The sequence below is a fragment of the Ilyonectria robusta genome, assembly GCF_021365365.1.
Source record: "Ilyonectria robusta strain PMI_751 chromosome Unknown BGZ61scaffold_36, whole genome shotgun sequence".
In the NCBI taxonomy this organism is placed as follows: Eukaryota; Fungi; Ascomycota; class Sordariomycetes; order Hypocreales; family Nectriaceae; genus Ilyonectria; species Ilyonectria robusta.
In genome coordinates, this window is record NW_025764470.1 from 42,806 (window position 1) to 66,050 (window position 23,245).

The 23,245-nt window shown below is 54.9% G+C and overlaps 8 protein-coding genes across 8 annotated transcripts; 5 read left to right on the plus strand and 3 right to left on the minus strand.

Annotated features, from left to right (window-relative positions):
• Nucleotides 1–398: 398 nt before the first annotated feature.
• On the minus strand, nt 399–1,499 carry BGZ61DRAFT_148597 (uncharacterized protein). Its single transcript, XM_046237336.1, has one exon. The coding sequence runs from the start codon at nt 1,282–1,284 to the stop codon at nt 670–672; it is 615 nt and encodes a 204-aa protein (XP_046096192.1). The 5' UTR covers nt 1,285–1,499; the 3' UTR covers nt 399–669.
• A 42-nt stretch (nt 1,500–1,541) lies between these two features.
• On the minus strand, nt 1,542–3,241 carry BGZ61DRAFT_539661 (eukaryotic and archaeal DNA primase, large subunit-domain-containing protein; the record flags this gene model as incomplete). Its single annotated transcript, XM_046254816.1, has 4 exons — nt 1,542–1,704; nt 1,798–2,405; nt 2,459–3,000; nt 3,052–3,241. The coding sequence occupies 4 exons, from the start codon at nt 3,239–3,241 to the stop codon at nt 1,542–1,544; spliced, it is 1,503 nt and encodes a 500-aa protein (XP_046096193.1).
• Nucleotides 3,242–3,456: 215 nt separating this feature from the next.
• On the plus strand, nt 3,457–4,409 carry BGZ61DRAFT_463806 (uncharacterized protein). Its single transcript, XM_046247440.1, has 2 exons — nt 3,457–3,661; nt 3,715–4,409. Exon 2 carries the CDS (start codon nt 3,748–3,750, stop codon nt 4,234–4,236), a length of 489 nt encoding a protein of 162 aa, XP_046096194.1. The 5' UTR covers nt 3,457–3,661; nt 3,715–3,747; the 3' UTR covers nt 4,237–4,409.
• A 551-nt stretch (nt 4,410–4,960) lies between these two features.
• BGZ61DRAFT_539662 (uncharacterized protein) lies at nt 4,961–8,064 on the plus strand (the record flags this gene model as incomplete). The annotated part of the gene is made up of 5 exons (XM_046254817.1): nt 4,961–5,079; nt 5,125–6,819; nt 6,870–7,423; nt 7,478–7,760; nt 7,818–8,064. 5 exons carry the CDS (start codon nt 4,961–4,963, stop codon nt 8,062–8,064), a joined length of 2,898 nt encoding a protein of 965 aa, XP_046096195.1.
• Nucleotides 8,065–9,595: 1,531 nt separating this feature from the next.
• Nucleotides 9,596–10,111, plus strand: BGZ61DRAFT_485364 (uncharacterized protein; the record flags this gene model as incomplete). The annotated part of the gene is made up of 1 exon (XM_046249699.1): nt 9,596–10,111. One exon carries the CDS (start codon nt 9,596–9,598, stop codon nt 10,109–10,111), a length of 516 nt encoding a protein of 171 aa, XP_046096196.1.
• Nucleotides 10,112–10,269: 158 nt separating this feature from the next.
• On the plus strand, nt 10,270–12,360 carry BGZ61DRAFT_148638 (uncharacterized protein). Its single transcript, XM_046237337.1, has 2 exons — nt 10,270–10,651; nt 10,759–12,360. The coding sequence occupies exons 1-2, from the start codon at nt 10,428–10,430 to the stop codon at nt 12,230–12,232; spliced, it is 1,698 nt and encodes a 565-aa protein (XP_046096197.1). The 5' UTR covers nt 10,270–10,427; the 3' UTR covers nt 12,233–12,360.
• A 2,938-nt stretch (nt 12,361–15,298) lies between these two features.
• Nucleotides 15,299–16,523, minus strand: BGZ61DRAFT_148646 (uncharacterized protein). The gene has a single exon (XM_046237338.1). The coding sequence runs from the start codon at nt 16,394–16,396 to the stop codon at nt 15,503–15,505; it is 894 nt and encodes a 297-aa protein (XP_046096198.1). The 5' UTR covers nt 16,397–16,523; the 3' UTR covers nt 15,299–15,502.
• Nucleotides 16,524–19,066: 2,543 nt separating this feature from the next.
• On the plus strand, nt 19,067–21,334 carry BGZ61DRAFT_369140 (kinase-like domain-containing protein; the record flags this gene model as incomplete). Its single annotated transcript, XM_046241940.1, has 2 exons — nt 19,067–20,723; nt 20,775–21,334. 2 exons carry the CDS (start codon nt 19,067–19,069, stop codon nt 21,332–21,334), a joined length of 2,217 nt encoding a protein of 738 aa, XP_046096199.1.
• Between the last annotated feature and the right edge of the window lie 1,911 nt (nt 21,335–23,245).

A 23,245-nucleotide genomic window follows, 5' to 3' on the forward strand; every position in this document is an offset into this window, starting at 1 on the left:
ACCAGAAACTCTCGTGCCAGAGCAGTCCGGCTGCCGTGTCTTGCGCAAATGGAACCTCACGGGCCAATCCGGGCGCCCTTCGGCCCGGGGTCCGGATAGCCTTTTGGCGCAGGTTTCCCTTGGCATCTGTGGTGGCTATTAGGGCCGCCCCCCACAAGTTGCATGACCGCTTCTTCCCACCGAACGCCTGCGACACGGGCGAGAAGCACCCTGTTTTTTCTTGCTGCCGTCTGTGGTGGTTGTGGGCTCGTCCCCCATTCAGGCTGGAGTAGCCTACACGCACGTCGATGTCATTGAACGGGGGGCGTGCGGGAGCCAGGACGGGTGGGCGGGCGGACGACTGGGGCTAGCGACGCTATGACGTCGAAGACTCGGCGCCTGTCAAGACTATCGACGATTGCAAACCAGCCCCCTGGAACGAACCGTGATAGACGGTGATACGGAATTGCGGTTAAGGCCATAAACTTCGCCTGGGATACGGATGACAGGTGAATCGAGCGTGGGTGATAGTCCTCCGTGGGTGAGGGGAGTTTGTAGCGGTGGAGATTGCCGGGAGATCATCACGAAGATCGACTGCGAGGTTCAATTTAACGACGAAACAATTACCACCGCTTCCAATTGATTGATTAATTTACTCTCCACCAGTGCACATCACTCCAACGGCTTGTCTTATCGGCGCTCACTCCCCAAACCGTGGCCCCCAGGCCTCGTCCATGCTGCATGCGCCAATTTCAACCTCCCCCTGCCACTGCGAATGCCCTCAACCACGTATCCAATTCTTCCGTCCGTTCTATTCCCCGTCGTTCTATTCCCCGTCCGTCCTGCATCCGTCATCCCCTGCCGTCCAACCCCTCCGACCGCCGTCCCACCCGTTGTGTCGTCATCCCGCCGTCGCAGCACCGCTGACCTCATCGCGCATACCCCTCTCCCCCGTCCGCGTCGCAGACCGGCCCAACGACGGACACAGTAAAGTGTCCAGTGGTGTCCACCCCTGAACCAAGCGAGTGCAGCGGATGGACGACGCGCCGTGACGGCCCAGGACGCGGACGGGCGGCGGTCTGGCGGGGGGGTGTGGACCTGCCGTGGGGGGTGAGGGCGATTGGTGAGTTTGAGGGTGAAGGTGACGATGAGGCTGAGATTGCGTAGTTGAGGTGTGTGCGACATGCTGCAAGTCGACAAATGCGTGTTCGAGATGGCGTAAGTCAGGGCGTCCATCTGCCAAATATAGGACCGAGGCTGCATTGGGCAATCTTCAACCCGATAGATGCATCGTGTTGCCGCCATTTCCTAGTTTGACACAGTAATGAGATCGACATCACCGTCTTGGCTACGGTGGCCCACGGTAATGAACATAGAAACAGACATCTCTTTAAACATGTCTTTGTACAATTCCAAGACGGATTAGTCCAGTCCTGTGTCCTTGTCCTTATCCAACGCCATACACCCCTATTGACTCCCACCCTCCGGCAATACAAAGCCCGGTTAGCAAGGCTGCATACATCCAAGATATCGTTTCCCATGACATCAAACACGACCTATCCTTAACCTTCCATCTTCACGTCTGTCTCTTTCCCGAGGTTCTTCAGCAAATAGCTGCGCTTGAAGTACTCGTTGGGGTGCACAATCGTCTCAAGCTGCGACTGGGACATGACGCCTTCGTCCTTGGCCTTGCGAATCTCGGCCTTGTGAAGATGTTCAAAGACACTGTTACTAGTTAGCACGTGTAGTCATATAGATTTGTCAAGTCCATCTTAATATGGACAGACGAGGTCTTGGTTGGGATAATTAGGCACTTACCGGTTGCATGCCATGTGAAACTTTTGTTTGTCCTTGTCCTCCTTGATGCCCTGCATCACTGATCGGTCACTAACACCCATGCTCTGGACTAGTGCATTGAGATTCTCCAGGTTAAAGTGGCGATACGGGCATCCGTGTGCCTCTCCAGGACCCGGCGGGTGCTCCGTAAGAATCTTTTGACAGCTGAAGGGACTATAGCCACCACCTCTCCGGTTCGAGTCGCCGCCCACATCGCCGTAAACGTGGCGGATGTTGTAACGATACTCCTTGTTGAACGTGTCGTCAGTGACTTTGCTGAAGCTGCTTCGCCAGAACATGAGACACTCCTCCAGGTTGAGGCCGATGCCCTTGAGGAAGAGTGAGTACTGCAAACGGCCGAAATGCTTGAGGTGGGCATCACGACGGAGTGAGCGGTGCAGGTGGGACATGCACGCAGGGAAGTGCTGGGAGAGGCTGTCAACATTGGCGGCGGTGATTTGTGCGCCGGGGGGTGCCGAGGTGCCGGACATGTAGGAGGAGTCGGGTGTGATAAAATTCTTGGAGAGGTGGTTGAGGATGGGTGTAAGGCGATCGTCTTCGTCAAGTCGGGGGAGAGCGCGAGCTGTCAGCTGCACAGCAGTCAGTATCTCAAGTGTAGTGGTGTTCTAATCAGAGTCCGTACCTCGAGTTGTCGGTCTAATCGCGAGGTAAACTCCGCAACGACCATGCTGGACTGTTCTCGGCCAGGCACAAACGCCTTGCCAGCCCTCACAAAGACCCTTCGACCTTCGATCAATTCAGGGACTCGGTCCCAGTCCACCTTGAACCAGGTCTCGTCCTCAGCACCGCCTTTCCGCCCAATGGTCATAGCAGCCAACTCCGCGGCATACTCGTGCTTCTCGTCTTCCGTTACAGACTCCCACCAGTCCAGGTCGAGGCCACCCACGAACGCAGACCTTTCCGCAAGGTCATCATTATTGAACCTCATGCGGAAGAGGGTGGTTTCCACGCGTGAAAATCGTCGTCGGAGATCCTCCGTGGACGCAAAGGCTAACCGGAGAATAAAGTGGCTGTAGTGGTCTTTTTGGCGTTGGGCGAACATCTTGGTAGATCCCGAGCTGTTTGTCTCAAGGGGGAGGAACTTGTCGAGAATGGGCATCATGTGTGCCTTCGTCTCGGCGGGGGTTTTGTTGCGGAACGAGCATGCTTCCAGCTCAGCGAGCACTATCGAGTATCAGAACGGTGCGGCTATACCAGGTGCATACGGCGACATACCTCGTAGTCGGTCGATCGCCCACTGCTCGAACTGCTCGAGCGTGATGTCTGCAGTGGGGGCATCGGCGTAGAAGTTGAGGCGATGGGGGTAGTCGAGGTCCTTGTACTGGGGGGTGGCAAACTGCTTCTTTCGGTGGTCGAGGACATTTCGCCTCTTGGGGTCGATCCGATTGAAGTCTTGTCGCAGCATCTTGCCGTTGTGCTGGGCGAATATGGTGATGGGGTACGTGTTGATGGCGACGGATGATTTTGGTGGGAGGGCATTAAGTGGGAGACGCGACTTTACGCGTTGGCGTGGGAGCGCTCAGCGCAGTGTGGGGTGCCAATTAAGGGTGCGGACCGGCCAATCACAGCCTGCCAAATTGATGGCTGTCAAATTGGGCGACAGTTCACTCCTTCGGCGTCCTCCGCTGAAGCGGTCATTGTAGGTTGTCAGGTCACATCAACAACCTCGGGTCTCCCAATGGATTCTCTTTCTCTGGATAATCAAGCTTGATTAATCAAGATTTATCAGCACCGTGAACGGGCGCCATGCAGGTTGACCGACGCTGCACGATGCGCGCTGCCCAACCCTCCTCTCCTGGTTGTCCCTTTCAAGATCGCCCCAGAAGTAGGCATGATCCCCCCCTCTCAGCCCACCCCGATGCTCACAATAACACCTAGTTAATCTCGGAGAGTCCTCTCAACTCTTCTAATATGTTCAGGCTGCCACCTGAGATTCTCATGAACATTTTCCAACACACCGAAACTATCACCGACAGCATCTGCCTGGCTGTGTCCTGCAAGGCCCTTTTAGGCATCGCGCAGTTGTGCAACCTGCAAGTGCCGAATCGCAAGCTCCATCTGCCTGCCTGGAATCCCGAGGTGCCGCTGGACCAGGCAGATGCACCACTCTGCGAGTGTAACAAGATCCAAGTCTTGCTCAAGAGATTCCAGCCAAGAAATTCCGCAGGGATACCCAACCCGGCATGGGGACTTTGTGATGGTTGTCTGAGGTATCTGCCTACGAGAAAAAGTTACTGGGCAGCACGAGCAAAGGTGAACAGCGACGAGTGGGAAAGGAGAGAGGGCAAGAAGTGGGATAGCATGGTTGAGGATTTTGCAAATGGGGTTGAGAAGGTTGATTGTCCATCCTGCGTTGTCGGACTGTGGGAATTCTGGGAGTTTAATTGGAGGATGGCATGAGCAGCGATGATGATGACTATGGAGATGCTTATGATTGATGATGACTAGCTAGTATTGTTCGTTTGACATCGTCGGTCGTGGCTAAGCTCGAGACATCGATCTGCTCCTCGCTGCCAACTCCAATAAACCGCCTTATGACGACCGTTGCGTCATTGCGGCCATTGTGGCAATTACACCAAGTTTAAGTGCCACTCGACCTGGTCCAGAACTGACGACAGTCGAGGAATGCGACACGGAGCGGATGGATCTGGTTCGCATCCCGCGATGCAAGGTGCGATTCGACCTTTTAATTCGTCGCTCCGCCGGCTTCCCCACGGCGAGGCACGCAAAGCCCGCAAGGCGCACAGCGAAAGGCGCAAGACGGCCGGGTTTACTGGGTTTATTGCTGCGTATTGCGCCAGGTTGAACTGTGGAGGTGCGCATGACACCCGGCGATTCCTAATTCTCGGCCCCCTCCCCGCTGCAACCCTGGTTGGCTGAGATACGTCGCGGCCTATTGCTGACCACGGCCGCTGCCACTGCCACTGCCACGGGGTTCATCACTGCTCGCCATCAATAAGCCATCGTGGATGATTCTTCTCTTCCAAAATTATCTCCCGTCTGGGAAGTTTGATTCCTTATTCCTCTGGCAGCACGCTCTTGCGGCTGTTGTTCTCGGGAAGGGTAACCTGGCATCTATCCCACGCTGACGTTGGGGCGCGGCATTGCACCGCCTCACATCATCATGGCCCAGCCCATTGATATCCCGGTCAAGAGAAGTCGCCTCCAGGCTGCGACTCTCGAGAAATCCGTCTTTCCAGCCGACGAGGGCCCTTATTTCGGATACATTGAGTTGTTCGAGAGGTGAGCCGCTGCGTCTCTGCCACCGGCCAAACTAATTGATTCCAGCGGGCACGTCTACCGTGCCCTCTCGTCTGGTTCCGGCAAGTACGTCGAGATCGGTGCGCGATGCTCGCTGCCTACTCTCGCCTTCATCGTGGAGAAGGATAGGTTCTCGCGGAGCATCACCGTCGAGATTACAAGCCTGGGCCTCAAACAAGCTGTGTCCCATGCCATCCGCCAGCCCACAGCGTCATCCGCGTCCCTGGAGCTGCCCTTCAACACCGTCCTCAAGAACTATGAAGCCTTGAAAGCCCATCTCAATGACCTCCGTGAGCGATACCCCTATGATGATGTGACGTCCGAAATGCAGCTCCTCGTGGAAGACCTGCTGCTAGAGCGTGCATTGTACGATGGCATGAACATGGACCTGCTCCGCCAGCGACAGATCCTCTGCGTGGCCCACCTCCAGGACATCCATGCGCAGAATGTGGGCACCGGATTGAATGAGATTGAAGATTGTTTCTCGCTTGGGCTCATCCCCGATGATATCAGTGAGCAGTATCTGGAGGCAATGAACCTCAGATACGCAGACCTCGCGCGGCTGGGTGACTATGGTGGACTTCGAAGCCTCTGCGAGCCTATCGTGCGATCCGGAGAGATTGAGCTTGAATACAATCCCTCCCTAGTTCTCGAAGTTCTCCAGAATGGTCATATGGACGTCTACCAGTACATGCTAGACCTCATTGATCGCACAAAACGGACCTCGGTCGAGATCCCCGATCCCCAATACTCCGACGTCACCTTCGACCCTCTGTATGTCGCCATCAGCCTCGGCCAGATCGAAGCTGTGCAGCACTTCATTGGCAACCACGCAACATTTGAAGGATACGTCTTCGACGATCCCCACGCAAGCAAGGATCGCATCTTCACGCCGTTGTTTGCCGCCGCGTACTGGCACCAGCCGGACATTGCACGTCTGCTACTGCAGTCGGGACCAATTTACTATGCAGGTCTGCCCCAGGCCACTGCATTGGCACAACAAACCGGGTCGATGGACGTTCTCCAGGCATTGATGGAGCATCATGAGCAGTCTACCCCGGCCAGTTTCGTCCATGACATCTTTCCTCAGGCAACCTCTTCCCAGTTTCAGTTTTCAGTATCGCCGCAGAGTCTGCACTACCCAATCGCCTCCACAGGTCAGAGTCCTCCCGGACTAGCAAGAAGTATTTCAGGCATCACCAATGCGCTGTCTGGCCTTGACGGTACTGTTTCCTTCCAGCCCGGAAGCTTTACATCCACGTCCACTCAACGCGCCATGGCTCAGCCTGCGCAGGCCATCGCCAGCCCTGACTTCTCTGCTCCGCCCATCCTGATAGAACCCGGCCCTGTCGGGCATTATTCTCAGACGAGCGGTCTCACCGAAATGTTTGCCGAGTTCAGCCAAACTCCATTCACCTCGATTAGACACACTAGCAGTCACAAATCCCGGCAACAGCTTGGGCGTAACTTCATGCAAAAGCTAGAGAAACGGTGCAAGAGGTTGAAGAGTATATGCTGTAGTCACGCTAAGTCTAAGGCGTATGTGGAAGTGGCAAAATACTTCAACACTACTCAGGAAATATGGGAGGCGGGTATCAACTGCTTCAGGGAAATCACAAGGAACAAAGCACCGTCAAGTCTAGTGGAGGTCCTGCGAGTCCTCCTTGTTGCTGACGCCCTTGGATGCCATATCCCATACGCAAGTGACGATCTTGCACTCGAGTACGGCCCATCCAACAGTCCTTTCACTGTCTGTGCTAACATGGATTCAGGTTCACCAATGACCTCGGACGATGGAGAACCCTCTTGCAGGGCTCCGAGAAGAAAATGTTCGACGAAATCGTCTGTGCCGTCTGGAACATTGACACCGTACCAACCTTGGACATGCCCGAAAATGATCCAGATAAACTCTACCGCTTCCAAGAACTGATCCAAAATCTCATCTCTCTCGGAGACATCAAGCATCTCAAGTCCAGGTCTTCGGGCAGTCGACTCCGAACAGTACAACGACAGCTCAAGAGCCGAAAGCGAAAACCTGTGCTGAGGCGGCGCGCAGACAGACCGCCTGTCCTGCCCGATGGCAGTTTCCAGAGCATCGGTAGTGTTCTCGGAAGGTTGACGCATGACACTGATTCTTTCTATGAAGATGATGTGGATCTCGGGGAGTTTATTGACTTCGATGCGTTCGGGCTTGAATTTGATGACCAAAAACCAACACAATCCAGTGACTTGGTGGAGCCGACTGTGGAGTGGAAGGATGTTCACCCAATAGTTGTTCTGGTATTCGCATCGGTCGCGTTTTCTATCATCTTGACAGCAGTGTCCAGTAAGTCATATTCATTCGTGGGATATCGGCAATGGCTAACGCAAGCTTCACCAGCAATCCAAGACCCCCCTGAGGAGCATAAGCCAAGGGCGTTCCCCGGCGCCGCGCCTGGCTATGGCAGGTCGTGCGCTATTGTAGAAGGGTTTCTCAGCTTCCAGTCCGAGGACAAACTGTATGACTCTGGGATAGACGTGCGCTCGGTGGGAGAGGAATGGTCGAGCCCCTACATCCAAGAGATGAAGAAAGCAAGTCAACGGAACTCCCGTCTTCGGTCGTTGAACCCTGCGGGGATACCATCAGCAAGTTTGACCGTGGCAGCATCGATGAGCAGTCCAAGGTAAGGATCAAAACTCTTGAAACAATCAGTGGGCATTGGGCTGATACTTGACACCAGTGGTTCCTCTTTCATCTCGACCGACTTTTCGTCCCCAGACACAGCGCGCTCAACAGAGCGGCGAATCAAGTGCCTATCATGCCACAAGACGTTTTCAAGCGTCAGCAACCGCAACAAGCACATGCGGGAGGGGTGCGCAAAAATAGAAAGAAAGGGGTATGTGTGTCGCAACGAGAGCTGCACCAAGGTGCTCACGACCAAGTGGTACCGAAAGACGCACGAGCAGACTAGGTGTCGGTTCCGTTGAGGTGCATGGAGGCAGGGGCTAGCCAGCATCGTAGCCGCGGGAGTTCTGTAAACGGACATATTTTGAGATGTACGACAGGGTTTTGCTTCAAGGGCAGTGCCGTTGGGTTCACCCAAGATGGACATGGTATGATTCGGTTGGGCAGCGGTTGGATAACAAACGACGGCCCAAAATAGCGAAATGGAAGGGACAAGGAGGTCCAAAGAACTAATACCACTTGATATTATAGTCAATCCTCCTTGCAAAATACAGAAGCAATTGGAAATGATCTGCGCCTAAATATATCGCGTCAATAGCCACGTTCCCTCGCTTGCTCACATTCGCGTGTTGAAACAATGGCGTATGCGAAATGTTAGGGCGCCCGCAGAGATGGACTCGGCCCTTCTTCAAGCTGGAGAATTATAGATTTGCACGTTTTCGTCCCCATTGGCCGATGAAAGTAAAGAACTGAGTCCAACCTGTAAATGACTAGCCTGTTTGCCTTCAACACTGCCTGCCTGGATGGCGACTCTCGAATAAAGGCAGATTGGGGGCGAAGTGTAAGTACCTTTGTATAGGGTAAGTGGCGAGCCAGTGGGGGAACTACTTCTGTTGGGCAGCTTCTAGGCTCGGAGCCGAGGTGGTCTCTAGGCGAGAAATAGGCGGCATCTCTTTTTTTTTCCTTCTACGGACTAAGCAGCGGGGCGCCAGCGCTACGGACGTCAACGGCTCGTGTAAACGGCTGGTTTCAACGGCGGCTTGTGGAGCCGGCGCAATTGGAAGAAAGGCGAGAGAGACGCAGATTTGGGTAGCCTATGTATGTGGCCGGACTTGGTGAATTGGCAAGGACCCGTACAAACCCACCGGAACCAGCCAGGCCTTGGCGGCTCCCGTGCCGACATCCCAGGGTGCAAGAGTGGTTTGCATCCACTGTCACCGCAGTCAGTAGGTCGGTAGGTGGAGGTTCAAGGTTCATCAGCCATCACGTTGTTTGAATGGGGCTTAGGCGCTGTATCTGGTGCTCAAGGATTCCCTTCGCTTCGGAGGGTGCCGTTCAGGTTCCCTCCTCCGGCGACTTTCTGCTTCACCTCTGGTTGCGGTGCGTTTGCTGCATGGTCACACACTGACACGACGTCCCCTGTATGGTGCGTCTGCACTCGAGGATGGATGGAGGATGGAGTCGAGTGCATCGTGGTGCAGCACTTTTGGCAGCACGTACAGGGGCCATCTATCGCCAGCAGGGTATTCTACAGGGGCCTTGCAGGGGCCTCGCAGGTGTGGCAGGGGGTTTGTAGGGCCATAGGGCGTAGGGCTGAACTGCCTGAGGCAAGGCGTCCCATCTGGCCCAGCACCGAAGGAAGCGCCATTCACTGTGCGTTCTCCACCACCACTCCAAAGGCACCCAAAAAGCTGCCTGCTTCAAGTGCGGGCTTGACTCAGCCCCTCCGGAAAACCGCTGGCCCTCCTGCGAGCGCCGTCTATTGCCCTCGGAGAGATATGAGAGATAATTGCGGCATGCCTGCCCCGGCGGAGTCATTCTGGGTCGGGCTGTATGGCAAGCGGGGGGGCGCAGGACCGCCGTCAACACCACCACGGCCCAGACGTACAGTCGAGCATTCGCAACCGTGAGGCCGTCCCGTTGCGTCGTGGCAGTCGCTGTGACACCAGCAGCACACCGGCAGCACACCAGCAGGGTGGAGGCCTTGCTGACCGCCCTCGCTGCCAGCAAGCGCCCACGCCATGGCATCACAGGCATGGCCCCCACCGAGCTGATCGACTGGACATGGATCATGCCTCCTGCGCTCTGCGGGGGGACCACTGCTCGACTGCCGCACCCCAGCACCCAAACGGCCGTGGCTGTCTGGCTGCCTCTGCGGGACCGAGGGGGCCAGAATCGAGACGAGACGAGACCGGTCGGGTCGAGAGGGGAGCAAACTCACACCACACACACAAGGAGTTCCGTGATAGAGGCACCCGCGGACCTCCGTCCCGTCAAGCAGGCGACGTATACGACCACAGCCGGCTTGCGGCTTCACAGGCTTCACAGGCACAATACCGCCAGCCTTAAGGCCACCACCATTCCCAGTCTAGCCTGTCTAGCCTTGGCCCGTGGCACACTCACCCGCCGCCTCCTTGTGCTTGGCCTCCATCCATCGTCCTCTTACCGGCGCAGTCGCAGTCGCTGTCGCTGCCTTGTGTCGTCATTTCTCAAATGAACCCCTGTCCACTAGTCTTCTCCCTCTGGCGAACACATTAAACCTTAACAATTCTTGCGGCCGCAGTTCATTGACGACCCTCCTTCTTCATTAGAGGCCGTATCGCCTCTCAATCCCTCCGCCATAAACCCTTCGCCTGCTCCCGCTGCCCAACCCCTCAAGCAGAGAATGGCAATGGCAGCCACTCGTGTCTTCCCGGTCAGACGCAATTCGACCCCAGGCGACTCGGACGACACCGACATCAGCATGCCTCGGTCAATTCCCCGCAAGCGCATCCCCAGCCAAGAATGGGAGAAGAAGCGGCCCATCATCACTCGCCTCTATCAGGAGGAGAAGAAGCCGCTCAAGGAGGTCATGGAGATTCTCGAGCGCGACCACAACTTTACTGCTACGTGCGTACTTGTCCTTGCTGTACCTACCTGCATCTTGATGATGGATATTCTGTCACCACCATTGTCCGTGGTGTTTACGATTGATGAGCCGGCTAACTCTGCTATAGTGTAAAAATGTACAAGTCGAGAATCTGGAAGTGGGGACTCGACAAGAAGCTCAAGGGCGATGAGGTCCTCGCCATCCTCATCCTCAGGACGGAGCGCGAGGCCCAAGGCAAGCCCTCCGAGTTCACCATCCGCGGCCAACCTGTCGACCTCGACAACATCAACCGTTACATCCGCCGCAACCCTTCACTCGTGGCCCGATTTCAAGCCGGCGAAGTCCCCAGCATCCAAACAACCCTCGAGGTTCAGTGTCACACGCCTTCACCAGCTCCCAGTCCTTCATCGACAGCCCCAATCGAGGTCGGCCCCATCGAGGAAGTCCTGTGTCTCTTCAGGAATTACGTGGATTTGTGTTTTACGAATGGGATATGGGAGTACGAGTACAACGTCAACTGCACGAGTCGCCGAACAGGTGACCGAAGCGATGAGTTGTTTGAGCGCGTGATGACCGGCTTTGCTTTGGTCAACCGCTGCATGATGCGGAAAGATGAAATTTCCATCGGCACGATACTCAGCCCAGCCTTTGAGTCTCTCAAGGAGATTGTTGCTTCCGAGAGCCCCATATTTGTCGCTCGGACAGCCTGTTTGTTGTGGTACCTTGATCGGAATCACAGAAACGACCTTCTACGGATAGTCATGGACTATCTAGCCGGCCTGGTCCCCATTGTGCTCGGCCAAGACAACCCCATGATCCGCATCTGGCAGATCTTGGGATCCCCCCAGTTCACCGAGTACTCCGAGCTTGCCATGCGTCTCTACTCTACCTTGGTGCCGCTTATGGAGGAGCGAATCGGACCTGCAAATTACATCACCGCCATTCTATACGGCGATCATATCGACTATCTTCTCGGCCACGATCGGTCCACGGAAGCTCTCGCTGTCGCCACAAATTACCGAGCTAAAGCAGATGCCACTGGCATGCAGCACCAATGGCTCATCGAGCTTGCCATTGGCCAGACGGCTGTGCTTTGCAAAACGAAAGAGAGGGAGGGCAGGTTTGACGAGGCAATCGAGTGCTTGCAGGCTCTCAAGGAGTACAACATGGGAGACGAGCAGCAGACGGTGGTCAACATCCAATTGGGCAACTGTAGCTTCCGGATGGGTGACATCCATTCGGCCCTCCAATGGTTCCAAGAGGCGACGCGGCTGGCTGTTACTGGCGACGGAGACGAGCGCTTACTTCTGACGTGTCTGGCCAACCTCGAGCGCGCACACTCCGAGATGGGCAGAGTCGTTGAGGCAGCCCAGGTGCAACAGTACCGGCTTCGCCGACTATCAGACTTCGCGAGAGACTCAAGCACCTTTGCTAGTCCTCCCAGCTGGAGGGAGCCATGCCATTCGGAGACATCTATCGCAGCGACCAGCCCCGTCGACGACTCCAGCCGGAGCAGCATCGAAGTTCCCGATTGGTTGTGGGCTGCCGACGAGGCCCGGCTGCCGACCGTGACGCCCGTAATGGGCATGAATGATACATGAGGGCTCCAAATGAGTGGCTGCTGACGGCCAGCGAAGGAGGCGGGGGCTGTCGAGATATGGGGTACTTTTGACAGGGTCCTTTTTTTTCTCCCCAATTTGTATTATACCCAAAAAGGCTTCTTTTTTCATGATGATGACAACGCAGGGGAATGGGGCGGGTACTTGGCCTGTAAAATATACGGAGGACGGGCGTGCGTCTAGGTTAGCGCACGATGGCATTAGTTTGGCGCATGCATTTCCCCTTGGAAAGAATGCATTAAAGCCAGCGAGGAATTATTAGGGGCTCCGAGCTCCAGAGCTCCGCGTTCGAGAAGTTTGAGCTGACGCACGATATTCTTGGAATGGGGGCTAAGAGAATGCCACGGGATTGGGCCTGTGTAACCCTCTCCTCTCGGCCGACGGGATTGGAGGCCAGCTTTGGAGATGACTGCATCGGCAATTGGTAGCTCCGTAGATGCAACATAGATGACAAATAAAATGCGTCTCTAACCGCGAATATGGAACAGTACGTGTAATGTGTGGTTGTTCCATGCTGCCTCTTGTGGAGAGGTCCTTTGGAGTTGTTTTGACGTGGACGCCAATTACCACTTGCGACTATTTATATCGTTGCCGTCCTCTCAACCCCTTCTCATGCTGCCACCACCCGCAGTACCTGAGAATAGTGCCTTTTTGGGGTGGCAATATCCCCTGGAGGCTGAAAGTATACCCTAGCCATAAGGGGACGCAATGTGCGAGGAGGGTGTTGGTGATGCATGTTGAAGTAGAGATCAGATTACCCAGTCAACTCCGTCGAGCCGCGTCACTGATGAAGTTGTTCACCTATGGGAGGTCGTGAGATGGCATCATGTAGAAACAAGCGGTCCGAGGAGGTGCTGCCATGTCAAAGGTGTGCTGCGTTCTGTGCACATCGTGATCTGACCAGTTGTTCGGGAGATCTTGAAGTTCGTAACATGGCGGTGCGTCGGCTCGGACGGTGTCAGCGACAGCTCGACTCTTTGGATGGAATCCTTCTCGGAGAGATCTTATGAATGAGCCTATATTTAGACTTGAGAAACACTGGATACTTGTGCCACTGATGGAGAGATGACAGTCGGACTGGACGAGTGATGAGAGCAGCCAACTTTCGGACTTGAGCCGCGCACCGCCCGCCGATAGAGGAGACAGACATTGCGCGGTAGCCCAAGTCTGAAGATCGGGTTTCAAACTAGCAGTCAAGATATCGGTGTCTCTGTTACAGGCAGTCGGTTCCATCGCAAATCGACTGCGGTCTTGTCTTTGCCCGGCTGAGGTGGGATAGGAGCTGGGACGATCAAACAACACACCCAAACCGACGTGCTCGAAGACCTCCCTTGAACTTCCGAGTTGCTAGTTATTCCTCACTTGTATTGGCTGTGCACTCTCTTCTGATTTGTGTGTTCTAAGAGAGCCGCCTAGTCTATATTAGGATCTGATTGAGAGGTCGCTGATCCCTATCGCTATGCCAACATCCACGTCGCCTCCTGGATTCATCGTCGAATCGGTCTCTGGCTCTGCTCATTACCCATCAGCGTCGCTCGGCGAATCTCGATACCCGCTCGTACTAGTGTCCATCATTGTTGCGTCTGCCTTGGAAGGGAGACCCAACGCAGATGCTGACCCGATCCTTATCGGCGATAGGTGTTGCATCCTTAACCCTGCGTTGATCGAGTTGATTTAGTGGGTTATGGAGGCTCTCCATGAGGGTGCAGTCGAGATTTAGTAGGCGTGGCCACATGGCAGTACCATGCGCTCATCGACTCTTGGTCGCGACCTAAGGCGACCAGAAGTCCCGTGAAGGCGAACTGGTCTACCGTCAAATAATGGGGAGGGCCGTCTGGTGTGTATTGGAAACTGTATGGGCTCTTGTTCAGGAGGCAGTACATCATCACCTCCTCGTCCTCTAGATTATCCCTCACAATTATCCATTCCACTTCGTCCGCCTTATTCTTGGCTGCGGCCTCTTAACCACTTTCTTCTTCGGACCGCATTGTGTTGTAGTTTCGTCCTCGGCTTGTGCTCATTTGTCGACTTTGTGGACAGTTTGACTGAACCTGTTGGGTACCCTGCAGTATTTTCTCTAATTGAGACTTGCGATAATCTAGCCGCTCTGACATACCTGATTCCAGTAATTGGCCGCTGGTCTCTTTAAGCTACCAACGTGTTCAATCTCGAGCTCTGGTCTCGTTGAGTATATCGTCGTATGTGCTTTGTTAGTCCCGGCCGCTATGTTTCCGCCTTTTGGTTGCAGTTACGGTTCAGATAAAGTAATGCAGGAATGAAGAAATAGCTCCCAGCCCAGCAACTTCTCTACACTATGAATGCTGTAGACCTTGACTTTGGCTATCTGCCCTATCTGGTGAATCAGATATATGACTTGTTTGTTGTCCCAATTGCTCTAAGGCTCTCTAAGTTTGATTAAGTACGTAGTCAAGTACTGCAGGTCATTGATGCCTGTAGCCATCATCCCATGTAGAGACGATGGCGATATTCCAGTCAAATAAGCGGGAGAACACCCCGGGGTCGTTGGGCCTGCAGCCTCTTAGCCCGCAATGGCATTGCGAAAATCTCTTGTGTGATACAAACACGACATCGGCTGAGCTTAAAGATCACGGGGCCTTAGAAACTTGAGTCACCTCATTGTTTGCGTAAGTGATCACAGTTATGGTATAGCAAACAAATGTCCCGTGGATATTAAAATTGTTAGAGGACCCGCTCTCCTCCTTTCCGGCAGCGAAAAGGTGAATGGCCACACACTAGAACTTGGTTGATATGGCTGAAATATTAGGTAGAGAGAGTCTCTCGCAAGCGTTATGCTGTTGGGGATTAATTTTGCAGCTTCATCCATCTACACCAACTGTCTTGCTCTCTCAGTAAGTTCAGGCCGTGGGCGGAGCTCCCCGTCACTGGTGATGGCAAAGCCGTGCCGTGGAGTCGCCTAGACATGCCTCCAGACGCAGGTGCTTGAGTATTTATGACGATGAGACGACATTGCTTGAGAGGTCACAGATGACGCAAAGGCGGACCCGTATGTACCATCAAGTCCATTAGGAATACTAAGGAGTTTGCCAGTTCACGATCTGCACGTTATGTTCTACAATAAAAAGGTAGATAAAAAATGACAAGAAGGGATTGCTGAGACACACCACCCCTCCATGTATTGGCGAGGGAGTATTTGGAGTTGCAGGGGTATCAATACGGGCGTCTTTGGCATCTTTGAGATTGCCTACCTACCCTGGCATTTACTTACTCGAGTTACAGGTAAGCATTCCGGTTAAAAACATGGTTGTCATAGGCTTGACAGGAGTTTTCCCGATGGTATGGGCGAGCGTGCGTCGCAATGGCCGGAGGTGGCTCGGGCGGCCAATGACAAGGCCGGACGAGCCATGTGGTCGAGGCAGAGGTTGAGGAGACAGCCGGCGAGACCGGGGACGAAACCTTGACAACACAAGGCGGAGAGGATGAGCGATCGATGACGCGATGGATTCGGGTCGCCGAAGCATTGGTCGCCGAATGATGTAATGTCTTCGCCTCGTCAATAGTTGAGAGCGGCGTCAACGTTCCAGGTGATTTTGAGGTTGAGAGCCTGCCGCATCCGGACTCCGCACGGGAGGGAGCCCGAAACCTCTGCCGATCGGGGACGGGGCGGGGAGGGAGGATCGGAGGGAGTGACACAGGGCTCGCTCTACGGCGGTAGGGGCGGCACCGAAAGACACTTGTCGCATTGCTACACGCGATTCGTTCCATATCGATCCGAGTACACGAATATGAAGCACCTAGCCAGAAACTAGACGAGACCCGGTCTGGAGAATGGGTAAGGCTGGTTGGCGAGTGTAGGGCGTCTAGCGGCCGTGCTTGGGCGGCGGGGCCAGTGGAGAGGCCAAGATCCGAGATGGATTGGTTGGAAGCGAGGGGACCAGGCGGGAGACGGGGGAGTTGAAGGGCTGGGCAAGGGGGGATTGAATATGTGATAGGGCGGCGAGGGGGGATTAGATGCGGGTATGTCGATGATGTACTTGGACGGAGACAGAGACGAAAAGGACAAAGGGGAAAGGAGATATGAGAGCAAAGATTAGGAGACAGCATCGGAGTACGGAGTATGTACGACGTCGAATGTACATACGGCACCTTGTGCTGCAGGACAGACATGATGGTGGTTTGCAGGTCCCCTCGCCAATGAGCGGAGGGATTGATTCATGGGGAGGGGGTATGGATCCATCGGGATTGCAGGGGGGTGCTGGGTTGGTGGTAACGTTTTGACACATGGGCTTTCGGTCCGGCGACAGATTTCGTGTGGCCTGGTTGCAATGTTGGAGTGTTGGGAGTTGTGGAGTTGATTGATGTTTGGGGAAAAGTCTACGAGTAAGTTGAGTTGTGCGTTTGCATGATTGGCATGTGTCCGTCTGTGTCTCAGTGAGCGGCCCGTGACGGACAGGATAGACGGACAGCAAGCCAGTCAAGATGGGACCTCATCAAGATTGGAATTGTCTCGATCGAATTGAGTTGGAGACGCAACGATAGCCGGGCAGACCCCGTCTCTCCACCTTCCCCCATGCGGTAAGCCGATGTCCTCGTAGTCTGCAATGGCTGGCTTCTGGCAGAGCTCGGCGGCCGTTGGACAAGTCACAAAGCAGCGAGAGCTCGAAGGCTGGGGGGACGGGGTTGCAGGGGTGGAGGTTTTGATGCGGTGCAACCTGCGCCATCACCACACGGCGTCGATGATAGCACGTTACCTTGCAGATGGGGGAATGGAACAATGGGACAAATGACATCTTGCCCGTCTTACCTTGCCATGGCCGAGCTCTGCCGTAATATCTCTGTGCTCCCCAACAAGCAGGTTTCCGGCGGATTCCCTTTGCGGCATCCATTGACCTTTGACCCTTTCGTAGGTACGTAGTGGACTTCATATCAGGGGGCCAACCCTTCCTCCCCCACAGGCCAGCAAACAGACCATCTCAATTTCACATCTCATCTCTTTTTTGCCTATTCCTCCTCCCCAAAGCAAACGCCGTGAAATTGCGAATAAGTTGCACCCGCCCCGGCCCCCGGCGTCTCGGTCTCGTGCACCGAGTTTGGCCACACGTTTCGGTCATCACCTGCCCTCTGCTTCGCTTGGCCGACCGCACTGCGCTGCTCTTGACTCACCTCCCGCCCGCCCCAACACGCCACGACCACTCCACAAGCCGCACCACGCTATCGTCGCAGCTACATACTACGTAGTAGGTAGAAGCTATTGGGGTATTGCGCTGCTGGAGCGTGCGTAGCACTGTCCGGCGCGTGTGCACCGCGCACCGAGTTCCGTGTGCACGAGACAGACTTGGAAATCGCCGGTACAGCGAGCCAGGAAACGCGGCGGCGCACCGGAGCCCGCTAACTGCCAATCGAATCGAACCCAATCCCCCCCCTTCCACGCCCGCGGCCGCCATCTTTTTTCCTTTCTTTGACCTCGCTCTCTCTGTGTGTTGCTTTGTGGCTGTTGCTTTGCCTTTTACGCCCTGGCGGTCTCGACCCTATTTCGCACTGGTTTCTGGGTCCTCTTCTCTGTAACGGTTGCAACGGGCCTTCGCCCCTCGCCCCTCGCTATCCAGCCGGAGCTTGAGTCGGCGCCAGGCAATTCATCCGATATCTGAGGGCTTCTGCAACGTGGGCGCCGCAATCAACCCCCCCTTCCAAGCCATTGACCCCGTCTAAGACGACCGGACAAAGAAGGTTTTATCTACCTCTTTGCCTAGTTAGCTACGGCGTAGATAAACCCAAAAGCCCCAGGTCGAGATATCAAAGTACCCCACCCAGGCGCCAAGTACAGGATACAGGCGTCCAACTACCGAAGGCCTGGTCCTTTAAAGTACGGCTACCTTGGTCCCCTGAACGCGGAAAGCCACAGGTACCTTTCCAACCTGCCTCATCCTCCCCACAGCGCCTTCCTCGGTGCTTCCCATCGCCCTCCCTATCTTCGAGGCCCCATTATTTCCCGCCGTCGCGCCGTAGGGTCGCAGGGATTCCAGGAATTCCAGGGAAGGAGCCAGCCCGTCCAGGAGCCCTAGCACCCTAACACCCTAGCAGCCAGGCAAGGACCCGCCCGCCCTTGCACTTGCCAAGTTGCCCTTGCTGCTGCTGCTGCGCTATTGGCAATTGCACTCTTGCACTGTACCACGCGCGCTGCGAATCCACCAACCGAGCCAGGGAACGGCGACGGCGACGGCGACGACGTCTGTGTCTCCTCGCCTCGCTTCTTCTTCTCCTTCTCTTGTGTCTCCCGCCTCGTCTCTTTGACGACGCTCTACGGGCTCCTCTGCTCTCTGCCCTCTGCTCTCTGCCGCTCAACACCAGCAAACCCAGCCATTCGCCTCCATGATCGCGTTATAGAAGAGCCCACGATCTGCTTCTCCCCCTCTCTTTCTCTTTCCCTTCCCCTTCCCCTTCCGCGTCCCTTCGTCTCCTCCGTCTCCGCATCCGCTTCCGCCTCCGTCCATACTCGGCCCCCACCAAACCGCGTCCTCACCTCCAACCTCGCAACCCTAGACGGACCATCTCCCGCTTCAAGGTACGTCTCGCTTGTTCTTTGGGTGTATTCTCGAACTACTCTATCGACCCTTGTCACGCCACCCGTGTCGCACATTCCATTGCGCTCGCTCGTCCCCGGCGCCCTGCGAAACGTCACTGACACGGCACTCAAAAGGTTACTCGATTGTTTGAGTCACTCAACCGAAACCACGCCTCCAACTTCTCCCTCACCCCGCCTCGCATCGCTTCGACTCGACTCACTCGACTAAACACCGAATCGACTCGAACCCTATCCGACGCCCGATGAGCAAAGCCATGTCAACGCCCCACACCCCCCGGACTGCGACGGCTTTGCCCCTCGACGACGACTCCCTCAACTCCTCCAGAAACATCGCCATCACCAGCGACCCCTCCCTCGGATTCCGCTCCAGACCTATCCCCGTCCCTGTCCCTACCTCTGCCGGCCCGTCGTCAACGTCCTACCGCCTTGGCAAAGTCCAGACTGTCCTTTCCACAAGTCCCTCTGGCCTGTACACGCTCCCTGATGTCTCCGTCACTACGCCGGCCCTCGTCCACTTTCGCGCCAACACGATAGCGCCCTCTCCTCCACTTCAACAAGGCGAGCTGCCTCCGACCCAGCATGGTGCCCTCGCCACGGACATCCCCTCTTCCATCGATAGGCGCTCCTATAGTCCCGTTGGATCCCTCCGTATTTCAACCGAGTTTAGCTCCTTCCCAACGACTCCCAACCGTCGAGAATCCTTCAATGGCAACGGAAGTGGAAGTGGCAGTCTTTCCTCCTCTCGCGGATCTCTCACCTTGAAGCAGAGAGCCTCGGCGAGCAGCCTTCGGCCAATTTCGAGGACCCCCAGCCTCAAGACTGCACTGGCCAACAGCCTTGGTAACGCTAGCGGTACCAGCAGCCTCGTCCCGAGTCCCATCATCTCTGCTATGGGCTCTGTTACGCCTCTGCCAAGTCCACTCATGACGGGAGACTCTCCAGGCCCCTGGAAGAGGCTGAGTGCTGGGTCTGCGTCACCCCCACAGCACCGCCTCCTGAGCGTCGGCGAGGGATCCGTTCTGGTCACGAATACGGGCGAGTCTATTGACGCGGCCCTTTCGAATGGTGCGAAGCGCAAGATGTATGCGGCGCTTGAGCCTGGAGACAAGATCCCGGCGCAACCGCCAACTATTAACCAACCTCATCACACCCGAAATCGCAGCGCGAGCGAATACAACCCGGACCAGATGGGACACAAGAGACACACGTCAACCTCCGGATCACACACTAAAATCGATGGAACCAACGACACTGGGCCCGAATCCCAAATGCGAAGGGAGATACACTTTGGCCAGTCCCGTGGTCTGACTCCCACTGTCACGCAACCTCCGACCCCGCCCCCAAGCGAGTCGTCTCGAGACTCGGCCGATGGGTCTAGCAAACCTAAGAGCTCTCGCTACGAGTACTTTGAGGCTTTCGGACGAAATGACAGGAAACGGCGTCGATGGAGATCGATACGCCTCCTCGGTCAGGGCACTTTCAGCAGGGTCATGTTAGCCACGAGTCAGATCGAGTGTGAAGATGACTCTAACGAGACTGGTCCTGGAAATGTGACTTCGAAGCCCGAGCTAAGCCTTGACCGGAAGACTCTGGTTGCGATCAAGGTGTGCGAGCATGGTCCTCGAGGCGGTGCCAGTGAGGAACGTGTCGAGATGAGCTTAAAGCGCGAGCTTGAGATCATGCGAACCATTCACCACCCGACACTGGTCGACCTCAAGGCCTGGAGTATTGAGCCCTCGAGGGCCATCCTGGTGCTGAGTTACTGCCCTGGAGGCGACCTGTTTGACATTGCAACAGCTCATCGCTCTGTTCTCCGAGAGTCACTTCTGCGAAGAATCTTTGCTGAGTTAGTCGGTGCGGTAAGCTACCTCCACGAGAGGAGGATTGTCCATCGCGATGTCAAGCTCGAGAGTAAGTTTGGCTGTATCTTACCATTGCGACTTGTCGCCTAACATTGCCTAGACGTTCTCGTGAATCTAACACCGGCCGAATTGGCTGATCCAACCGTTAACTGGGCTACCTACCCTTACTCCGTCGTCATCCTTACGGATCTAGGTCTCTCACGCCGCATCGCGGATGATGAGAAGCTTGAGACGCGCTGTGGTTCCGAAGACTATGCCGCTCCTGAGGTCATCATGGGTCAACCCTATGATGGCCGAGCTACCGATGCCTGGTCACTCGGTGTTCTGCTTTATGCGCTCCTCGAGGCCCGTCTGCCTTTCGACCCGCATCCCAGTATGAGCGATGCCCACCGCATGCGCAGTCGCACCAGCCATCGCATTGCCAGAGTCGAATGGAAATGGGTTGAATATGCAGGCGATGACACGGATAACGACGGCGACGAAACTAAGTTCAAGGAGAAAGGTCTCCTGGGTGCCATGGAGATCACGGAAGGGTTGCTGAAACGCGCAAGGAGCCGCTGGAGCGTTGTCAAGGTGGCCAAGACCCCGTGGGTTACTGATGCCATCAAAGTTGAGGGAGGACTACGGTTCCGAGAGGAGAAGGATGGCGCGGAGGTGTGACGGGGTCACAGATTCTAACGTTCAACGACGTCCCAACTTCGAACGGACATCGACTTTTTCTTTTTTTCGCTTCTAACTGGCCATTACCTATTCTCTTCACTATGTTTCTCTTCACTTCTCCAACGACACAACGCCGTTTCGATGTTGCTCTGAGGCACTTCGCATTACAAGACGCTCAAAGACGTACCATACAACCATCCAACGAGAAACACCATACAAAGACCGCGATGCGACGACGAAAGACCCCTGGATCAGTCAATGACCACATAACGGGAATCAAGGTACGGAACTGGGAAAGGGAAAGGCGGTTAAAGGGGGCAAACAAGGGGAAACGGTATTGGAGCACTCCAACTTGTATCTTTAACATTTTTCTTGACGGCTTCATTCGCTTCTTGGGTCACCCATTTTGTTAGGTTTGTTGGGGTTTTTACTGTTTTTTTACTACTATATCATCATATACCATGCGTAAGCTCCAGGGGTAGAACAAGGCATACCAAAATATGGATAGACCACGGTGTTGAGCTCTGTTTCACTGTATACCTATTTATCTTCGGTTATATATTATATATTATTCATTATCTGTAGTTTAGTTTAGGTTTCTTTGGTATGCCTTGGGTTGGGGTCGGGCTTTGTGTCTAGCACTGGTTCGTAGGTCAATAGGTTTGTATAAATTAGTATTGAATGAGAAAACGTTGAACTGTATTCGATTATTGTTTTGACTATTTGTGTCGCTGGTGTCCTTGTATTCGCTGTGGGTTTCAACTCAGATAGAAGCGAGAGCCCTTTAACGACTCGTTCCTCGAGGACCAACATTGAGTCGACATGCATGTTTTCACCTACAATCTAGAATCTCGACAGGGTTACTGAAACAGGGTTCGTATTGTTCTTTCTATCTGAGAAGCATCCTGGTAGAAAAATAGCCATCCCATCTTTTGGCGACCGAGTCGAGGTTTCTATTCCACCTCAATTCCCGCAGTTCCTAATTACGTGGTGAAACGGAGGGTTTCAGATAAATGAGTCTTTGATAGAGATGACAAGAAGTGTCTTACTTAGATACTTACCATGAGGCACGAATAGCCCAATTGGGAATGTCATCTTATAATGGCTGATATTCGGGCCCGTGATTGCCGTTGCTCTCAGACATTCAGCCTCGGACAGCAATCGACTCGCCCCCAGAACTTGCAAAGGCAACCTTTCGCATTCCAACCTGTTCGTGAGGTTGCCTAGTTGCGGCAACAGGCCGATGACGCATGTCATTTCTGTATTCAACGTGTCCCGAAGACGTGGACCGTTTCGACGCCTCGCAGCTAACGGCTCTTGTCACCGACTGCTGCGCCATTGTGGCTGACATCGTTGCCGATCTGTGTCTCGGCTGGCCCGAACCGCCTGTCAGCACACCTGAATGCTGTCGCGAGTTATTCGCTTTGGCATGGTCCACGAACGAAGTCTTGTTAACCTCGAAGTGATCGGCAAACCTTGCGTCTGTGTGTCGGGCCGCGCGGGATCCTAAAAAAAGCAGCAAAATAGCAATGGAGAATCCTTCCGAATCTCAGTTGAAGATGGTCCGAGAAACGTCGGTCAGCTGCGATCCAGCCTCTGCCGCTGGAATTTTTTGGACACAATTATCACTGCTGGCCGGGTTCCGATGACGAGCTTAAATCACACCGGAATGACGGCGGACTCGGCCTCGGCAGCTCGGTTTGGCTTGGCAGAATGGCAAAAGACTCCGTCTGGTCGGATGGCGTCACGCCAAAAGGACCTAAATCGCGCCAGGGTTTTCAGGTTGAAGAAGCGCAGTTTCCACGCGAGGCTCATTTGGAATAGGACTGCATATGCTCATTTAGAGGCTCCTTCAGAGGCGTGGGATGATGGAGTAAACAGCCCCGGCCTGCTTTCTGCATTGACGGAGGC

What these genes read in the sequence shown, in the direction of transcription:
- BGZ61DRAFT_148597 (XM_046237336.1), bottom strand. Translation starts at nt 1,284, where the DNA reads ATGGCGGCAACACGATGCATCTATCGGGTTGAAGATTGCCCAATGCAG.
- BGZ61DRAFT_463806 (XM_046247440.1), top strand. Translation starts at nt 3,748, where the DNA reads ATGTTCAGGCTGCCACCTGAGATTCTCATGAACATTTTCCAACACACC.
- BGZ61DRAFT_148638 (XM_046237337.1), top strand. Translation starts at nt 10,428, where the DNA reads ATGGCAATGGCAGCCACTCGTGTCTTCCCGGTCAGACGCAATTCGACC. An exon ending in GACCACAACTTTACTGCTAC is followed by an intron (nt 10,652 to 10,758) that starts GTGCGTACTTGT and finishes ACTCTGCTATAG; the next exon opens with TGTAAAAATGTACAAGTCGA.
- BGZ61DRAFT_148646 (XM_046237338.1), bottom strand. Translation starts at nt 16,396, where the DNA reads ATGTCTGTCCTGCAGCACAAGGTGCCGTATGTACATTCGACGTCGTAC.